The sequence below is a fragment of the Belonocnema kinseyi genome, chromosome 8, assembly GCF_010883055.1.
Source record: "Belonocnema kinseyi isolate 2016_QV_RU_SX_M_011 chromosome 8, B_treatae_v1, whole genome shotgun sequence".
Taxonomy (NCBI): Eukaryota; Metazoa; Arthropoda; class Insecta; order Hymenoptera; family Cynipidae; genus Belonocnema; species Belonocnema kinseyi.
The window spans coordinates 136,493,083-136,501,066 of record NC_046664.1 but is presented as its reverse complement, the minus strand read 5'-3'; the positions used below and the strand labels follow the sequence as shown (position 1 = coordinate 136,501,066).

Sequence of the window (7,984 nt, the reverse complement as noted above, 5' to 3'; positions counted from 1 at the left end):
CAAGCTATCTAAGGATGGTACTATAGAACGCCACCTCAAGGTAGGCCTAGTGGCGCCATCTCTTGGTCAGGCCGGAAACTTATCAATCCACCCTCGTAGCATAATAGTTAGAACAAACGGAAAATTTAAAATTGCCTATAATCCCCTCTTTGGAATTGAATGAAGAATTTTTTTGAAGAAAAATCCAAAATCAGTCCAAAATTGACTTCAAGTTATTTTTTGAACCTCGCTTATTTATTTGGCCCCATTGTCTTACCTTTACCTAATGAGTAAACCGGCACTGTATATTATTGTCAGATTGACACAGTGCAAAGCTTAGTTTAAGCACGAAAAAGCTTCAAAGTTGGGCCTATTCAGCCAATGAGGAGCGACCTTCAAACTTTAGCGACCACTTGTACGTGTCCCAAGCATTAAGATAGTATGCACGTATATCTGGACGATAAAAAGCTTTATACTCATTGGTTGATTAGACCCGACTTTCAAGCCTTTTTGTGCTCAAACTAAGCTTCGAAAAACTTTTTGCTAGAAGACTTTTTATTTATTTTTGTGTGCACGGTCACATAGCACAAGGGGTTGTTCAGGTGGTGGTACACCCTGCATAATAATGTCCTCATGCTTCTGTGGATATATAATCTGCATTGTGCATGCAACGGTTTACATTTTTAGAATTATAAATATAAAAGGTAATCTAATCGAAAAAACGATCCAAAGTAACAATGTCGAATGTCTGTTTTTCGATATTTTATGCTTGGAATTAAATCTTATTTTGATGCACGTGCATAGTATTAAAAATTTACCTGTTCTAACAGTAACTTTCAACTCTGACAAAACTCTTTCTAATTCAAATTTCCATTCCTCAGCATCTGTCTTTGATTCCAAAATATGAGCAGGATTATGAATTTCATCCTAAAATTAAAATTAAGAGAAATCATAATTCTAACGACTTAAAGTCCACAAAATATAAACTTACTATCTGAATAAAAATTTAAGATTGAAAAATTCTTCCCTACCAAATTCTCTCCATACAACTTAGTAATATCATCCACATGTACAATATCCTGCTCTTCTTCATAGGCAGCTAAAATTTCTTCATCCATTTTCTCTAAAATTAATTCCTCATCCACGTCCTCGTCTTCAGGTTCAGGAGTAGGCTCATCGTGTGAAATATATACTCTAGATTTAATTCAGATTTATAATTAAAAACAATGTGTTCAAATCGAGGTTCGACTAGATAAACATGCTTTACCCAAAGTAAAAAATGTACTTTTTCCACTTAAACCTGGAAGCTTTTAGTCCACAAGCTGCCAAATTATCTAGGACGTAAACGGCGTGTTCGCCAACTCCTTGTTTTAATTTATTAGGGGGAAATTCTATGGGTACATTAATTTCTCTTAGGTATTCCAAAATTCCTGATATTGTGGAATTGGGATCATCTGATTCTTGGGGTAGTTCAAAATTCCTTCCACTTTTTCTTATCAGCCATGCAGCTAATGAAGTAAACATGTAGAATTGCTCTCCAGGATTCGTTGGTATGGCGAAATAATGTCTGTAAAAATATGTCCTTAATAACTAAATAATAATAATTAAATGTTACTTAAGCGAAATGTTATTGAGAAAACTATTCAAATTTCAATATTTTCAATAATAACCTCAGGAATATTCGTTTTTTTTTCTTATAGGTAAGTATCAAATGATGGGCCTCGGTGCATACGGAGTGCGACATTTCAGAAAAAATTTATCATTACTTCTTTCTTTCTGTTTTTCACAATTCAATAAAGCTAGGTAATATCTCGAAAGTACTTTTATTTAAGCAAAATATGAAAAAGTTATGCAACTCTTGGTGTGTGAATATTTTTGTTTTTGGAGACGTGCTGCGTTGCACCATTGATAAGGTTTTTTTCATGTGACTGAGAGAGTGGATCCCGAGTGAGCCAAAAGTGAGCCTACAAACGCGCTCTTTAAGAGACATACTATGCGGACGAATTGTAGCTTGAAAAAGGTGTCATCCAATCCCTCCAAGGTCGGAGTTATCCCTCCGCAAACAATTCGGGAAAAAATTCAAGCAGACACGTCGTACTAGTCCAGACGCCATACCCAGTCCTGTCGGATCTTATATGTCGCCAAAATATTTTGAGTGATTCGTATGCAGAATGATCACCTGATTCCGAATCGGTGTGGTACGTCTTCGGCAGATTGTGCGTTCTCGAAATATTCGCAATTAATCAATTTTTTAATTACTCCCGATTAATGATTTTCTATTAAACGTATTTTGATTTTTCTTCTGCACTTTATTAGCTCATTACAGGACGAATAAAAAACGTTCAATCGTATTTGCCCTCCGACGAATATTTATTGCACAATAGCAACTAATAGACGAAAAAATTGGAAAAAAATTCTATCTGCCATATCTTCAAAAATATGATCTAAAAGAGAAATATTTTTTAATTTATGAAAATAACAGCTAAAATACACACTTTTTATAATAAAAACTATTTCTCTAAAGTTAATACTTTCCTGGAAAAATTGAGTTTTATTGGGTGAACTTCTGCGGTGCGATAATAAATAGTAATTTTTAGTCAATTAAATTCATGTTAGAGACAATATTTTTCCTCAAATATATTGTTGCTGTTGTCAGATACAAAGTTTCTATGAAATTATAGTGAACTTGTTTAAATTTAAGCAACGACGCATGAATACTCAATTACGGGGTTTGAAATACTAACAACTTTTCTACAAAAAGTTGTAAATGTTTGAAATTTAGCATGATAATTCTCTAAAGTACCACTAAAACAATGATGTTAAGAAAAAATTGTTTATACAAAAATTGTAACCTGTAGAACAATCTAAATTCCAATTATTTATCTACAGTTCTAAATGCAGTGGAAACTTGGCACGAAGCTTAAACAATCTTAAATATTATTTAAAATTCAGTCATAGAATTTAAATTTCTTAATTTTTATTCTTTTAGTAGTTATAAGCTTCACTTTTTTTTAAGAATTCGACAATGGGCTCGGTAAGTGACATTGTAAACTTGGAATTGCTCATCTGGCCGGCTGGTTTGGACCCCATAGGCATGGAAATAGAAAATACTAGCAGAAGGGTTCATGGGTCCATCCGGCACTGTGAAACTATTTTGCTGTTATAAGAAATTAATTAATTTCTATAAAAATAATTTTCTCTTATTTCCTTGAAAAACTAGAATCAGAATAAAATTAAGTAAGGGTGAAAATTATTTTCAGTATTTAATATTTTACAGAAAACTTAGGGTGAAGTTTCCTTTTGGAACTAGAAAACGTTTCAGAAAAAAAAAATAAAACAATAAAGTAATGGGAGACTTACTTCGAAATTAGATATTTCTTCGAATCATTGAGATATTTAACTATTTTTTTTATCTACTCAGGAATGCCTCACTTTTTTTAATTTTCATTTCTGTAGAAAAAATTGGAAGTGATTTAAAGGAAGTGTGTGTATCTACATAAATCGCCTATTAGTGCCGAAGTTTCGGTATATTTTTGCAGATTTCAAATTAAAAATTTAGAAGCTGTTTAAGAATTATGAAAGGCTTCAAAAGGATAAAAACATTTTCTTAAGATTCTTCGGAAAATAAAAAATGATTCATTTTTTTCTCGTTCTTTTAAGAGAATATTTAAAAAGATTTTCAAAGATTTCCAAAATTGTAAAAAAGAATGTGGAATATTCGAAGAAATTTTTTTTTACATTTATAAAATTTACCTTGAATTGCAAGAACAATTAAAAAATATCTTTTTAAATGAATCAAATTTTGCTTGTCATGTTCAAAAAATTTTGGTAACTTAAAAAAATTCCTTTAAAATATTCCAAATTCTATTTTGAAAATTGTGGAAATCTTTGAAAATATTTTTTAACATAAGAAATCATTTTACATTTTGCTTGGAATGTTCAAGAAATATTTTATTTTCTATTTTGAAGCCTTTTAGAATTCTTAAAAAGCTTCTAAAATTTGTATTTGAAATTTGCACAAATCTACATTTTGTTTTAAATGAGGCTGCAGCAAATGCTCGAAAATTTCGATAAGAATAGGCGAATGTTGTCAGAACATACAACTCGTTTAAATTATTTAAAATCATTTTAAATTTTACATTAATTTTGAAACTTTTTAAAACTTAAAGTGACTCAAGTTTTTCCTATAAATAATAAGCAGGATTTTCTAAAAATTGTATAAGAAAAATCATTAGTTTTGAAAGATATTAATAAATTCTGAAAAAATTATTTAAAATTTGAAAAAGTTTAAATTAAATTCTAGATTTCTCTGGAATTTGAAACAAAATGTTGAAGGTTTTCAAGGATGTTTTGAAGTCTTTAAAATAATTTAACTTCTGATCTTAGAAATGTTGCGTTAAATAATGTTAATTTTCGAATTTTTAATGTTTCTAACTTAAACTTTCTTTAAAAAATCTAATTTTGAAAATCTGAACGTTCATTGATTGAATGTTCAACTTAAAACAGTGACAATGATAACGCCGATTTATATTTTTAGAACTGAATTTGAATCTTTGAACTCTATAGTTTATAAAAGATAAAAATTCTAAATGTTGCAGTATATATGCATTTTATTTTAAATTGTTTAATTGAAAAGTGTTAGTACCTAACTTCCATTTTATACGTGCAAATTATTGAGCATTTGAGTATAACAATTTTTTATTTAAAAACAAAAAACAGCAAGAGTTCCACTTTGAGTGCTTTAATTTGTAATATATTTTTTATTACTTCAAATGGACTTTTTTTTAGCGTTGGAGATGAAATTTGTTTATTTTATTGACCATGAGAAATTTTTGCGAACTGGGAAAAAACCGGAAAATTTCTGAGGTTTTTCTTCTTCGATTAAAATGGCCACACCGACGATACCGTAAATATATTAGATGAATGATAAATAATTTAGAGATATTACTATACATGCTGACACGATATGTAACTGCATATACAATAATAAAATACATGAAAAAACTATTTCTTAATATTAATCTTATAAATGAGTGTGCATCATTTTTTTACCTTAACCAAAAACAATTTCTTTTCAAAATTAAGCCAGTTTTCCTGGAAGAATAATTCAGTGCATAATATTGTGGCTGAGTGGGCCCCCAACCCTTGCTCGGTATCTACGCCGATTCGACGCCAATGGTTTTTGACCTGGCCGGTCGTTAGCAAGATTCCCAGTTTACGGCATCACTTATAGCCCCATTGTCAAACTCTCCCAAAAAAAGGAAAGTTGATAACTATTAAATAAATAAAACTTAGGAAATTTAAATTCTATGTCTGAATTTTAAATAATATTTAAGATTTTTTAGGCTTCGTGCGAAGTTCCCACTGCATATAGAACTGTAGATAAATAATTGGAATTTAGATTGTTCTACAGGTTACAATTTTTTCTTAACATCATTGTTTTAGTGGTACTTAAGAGAATTATCATGCTAAATTTCAAAAATGTATAACTTTTTGTAGAAAATTTGTTAGTATTTGAAACCCCGTAATTGATTATTCATGCATCGTTGCTTAAATTTAAACAATTTCACTATAATTTCACAGGAACTTTGTGTCTGGGAACAGCAACAATATATTTAAGCAAAAATATTGTCTCTAACATGAATTTAATTTACTAAAAATTACTATTTATTATCACACCGCAGACTTTCACCCAATAAAACTCAATTTTGCCAGGAAAGTATTAACTTTAGAGAAATAGTTTTTGTTATAAAAAGTGTGTATTTTAGCTGTTATTTCCATACATTGAAAAATATTTCTCTTTTAGATCATATCTTTGAAGATATGGCAGATAGAATTTTTTTCCAATTTTTTCGCCTATTAGTTGCTATTGTGCAATAAATATTCATCGAAGGGCAAATATGTTTGAACGTTTTTTATTCGTCCTGTAATGAGCTAATAAAGTGCAGAAAAAAATCGCAATAAGTTAAATGGAAACTCATTAATCAGGAGTAACTACAAAATTGATTAATTGCGAATATCTCGAGAACGCACAATCTGCCGAAGACGTACCACACCGATTTGGAATCAGGAGATCATTCTGCATACGAATCACTCAAAATATTTTAGCGACATATAAGATCCGACAGGACTGGGTATGGAGTCTGGACTATACCTGGAATGAATCCCAAGGAAAGCAAGTTTGCACTTAACAAACTCTGCCCCCACTCCGATATGGGTGCGATCAGCAGAGGACGGAAAGACTGAAAAAACCGCACTTCTTGAATTTCTGTAAGACAAAAACCTTTAGTGAGCTGAAACCTAAGAGCTAAAACCCCAATACTTTTCTGAAGAGATCGATCTCTTAGTGAGTCACAAACTACCGGCGCCTCGTATAATATTTTTTCGAATCGTGATAAATAGTGAAAAATTCGAATTATTGTTGCCTAACACATCTTTATTTCTATTGTTAAGGAAAAAACGTATTTGATCGACTGGAAGAAGTCGATCAAATAAGGATTTTTCTTACCAATACTAATTTGTTGTTTCCCAGACCTTAAATTAAGAATTTTTATATCCCGAAGTTCTTTTCATAACAGATTTAGAAATTTATTTATTTTAATTTATTTATTTACAGATTGTCTAGAAAAAGTAGGAGAAACATTGTATAATACCAAATTCTAAAAAGATTGTAATGTTTTCAGTTTTGTATTGTTTTGTTTTCTTATAATATTCTAAAACATTTAATCAATATCATTTTTTCGACAGATTCCAACATTTTCAGGTACTACTCCATTTTTTGAACAATGTGCCTAATTTTTAAACAAGTTTGATGCGTTTCAACAATTTAGGTTCTTCATTTCCTTTTCAGAGTTTTTTTTTGCTTTCCAGTGATAAAAACCGCATACCGTCAATAAAATTAAATAAATGTTATATTTCGTACGAAAATAAATTGCATAAATTTTGATGGCAATTTGGGGATTTAAAAAGTTTCTCCTGATTTTGACATGAGTCATCTATATGTACGGAAAAATGGGTATTATTTTAATAAGTGTAAACTTTAATAAATGTTTTTAAGAGATAAGAAGAATGGAATGGTCTGCGGTGAAAACCTGTTAACTGATATGACAAAATTTTACACTCTTTCATACGCCCATCTACTCCCCCATTCCTCCGAAACAGGAAGCCCAGGTATGCTAACCTTTCACCTCTTGCGCCACTTTTCTCTTCCACTTCCACTCCCTTTCCTTATCTCTCCCACCTCCTTCTCTAAACACCACAACCTTCGACTTATACGCATTTAACTCTAACCTATTTTGGTCCAAGTATCTTCTCAACGTTTCCATCATCGCCTTTAAAGCCTCTTCGCTCTTAGCTAGCAGCACTATGTCATCTGCATATGCGAGTGACCATTTCCTGACTCGTCCTACCTTAACTCCTCCTACCACACCGGCCGCTAGCTTACTTTCCATATCCGGGCTTAATATTGCAGAAAGCATTGGGCTAAGCAGATACCCTTGCCTCAACCTCCTGTCCATCCAGAAATCCTCCGAGATACCCACCTCTCTTCTCACCCCATCTTTCGTCTCCTCATGTACCTCCCTTACCCAATCAATCAGGCCTCTCTCCACTCCCCTCTCTTTCATAGCCTCCCACAACCCCCTCCCCCCCTATCAGAGAAGGGAACGCGTCTATTAGCTCTCAAAAAACGCGTACACTTTCGCACACTTTTTAGCGAAATATATATCTACCACGTTCTGCAAGACGTAAATATTGTTGATAGTACTCGTTCCCACCCTAAAGCCCGCCTGAAGTTTTTTTATGTTCAAAATTCCCTTTCAAAAAAATGTAAAGATCAAATCGTTAAAAGTGTTGCAGCTCGTGATTTGCAACGATCTGGTAATGGCCCAATTGTAGGTAGGTTCAGGTGATTTTATGCTCTGAGATAAAAACTAACGTCAAAAAGAGCTTGTGTGATAAATGTAATAATAATATTGGTATACATTAAATATTTAATAGAGTATCA

The 7,984-nt window shown here is 31.7% G+C and overlaps 1 protein-coding gene across 3 annotated transcripts in view; it reads right to left on the bottom strand.

Annotated features, from left to right (window-relative positions):
- LOC117177793 (intraflagellar transport protein 57 homolog) overlaps window positions 1–7,984 on the bottom strand; it is a 97,178-nt gene that overhangs the window by 65,281 nt on the left and 23,913 nt on the right. For 2 of the 3 annotated variants that reach the window (XM_033368721.1, XM_033368719.1), the window contains exons 2-4: window positions 1,247–1,546; window positions 1,011–1,173; window positions 798–906 (exon numbers count right to left, since the gene is read on the bottom strand). In XM_033368721.1, the coding sequence (XP_033224612.1) occupies window positions 798–906; window positions 1,011–1,173; window positions 1,247–1,546 (572 nt within the window). The remainder of the gene's footprint in view (window positions 1–797; window positions 907–1,010; window positions 1,174–1,246; window positions 1,547–7,984) is intronic. The other variant, XM_033368720.1, reaches the window with a different exon arrangement.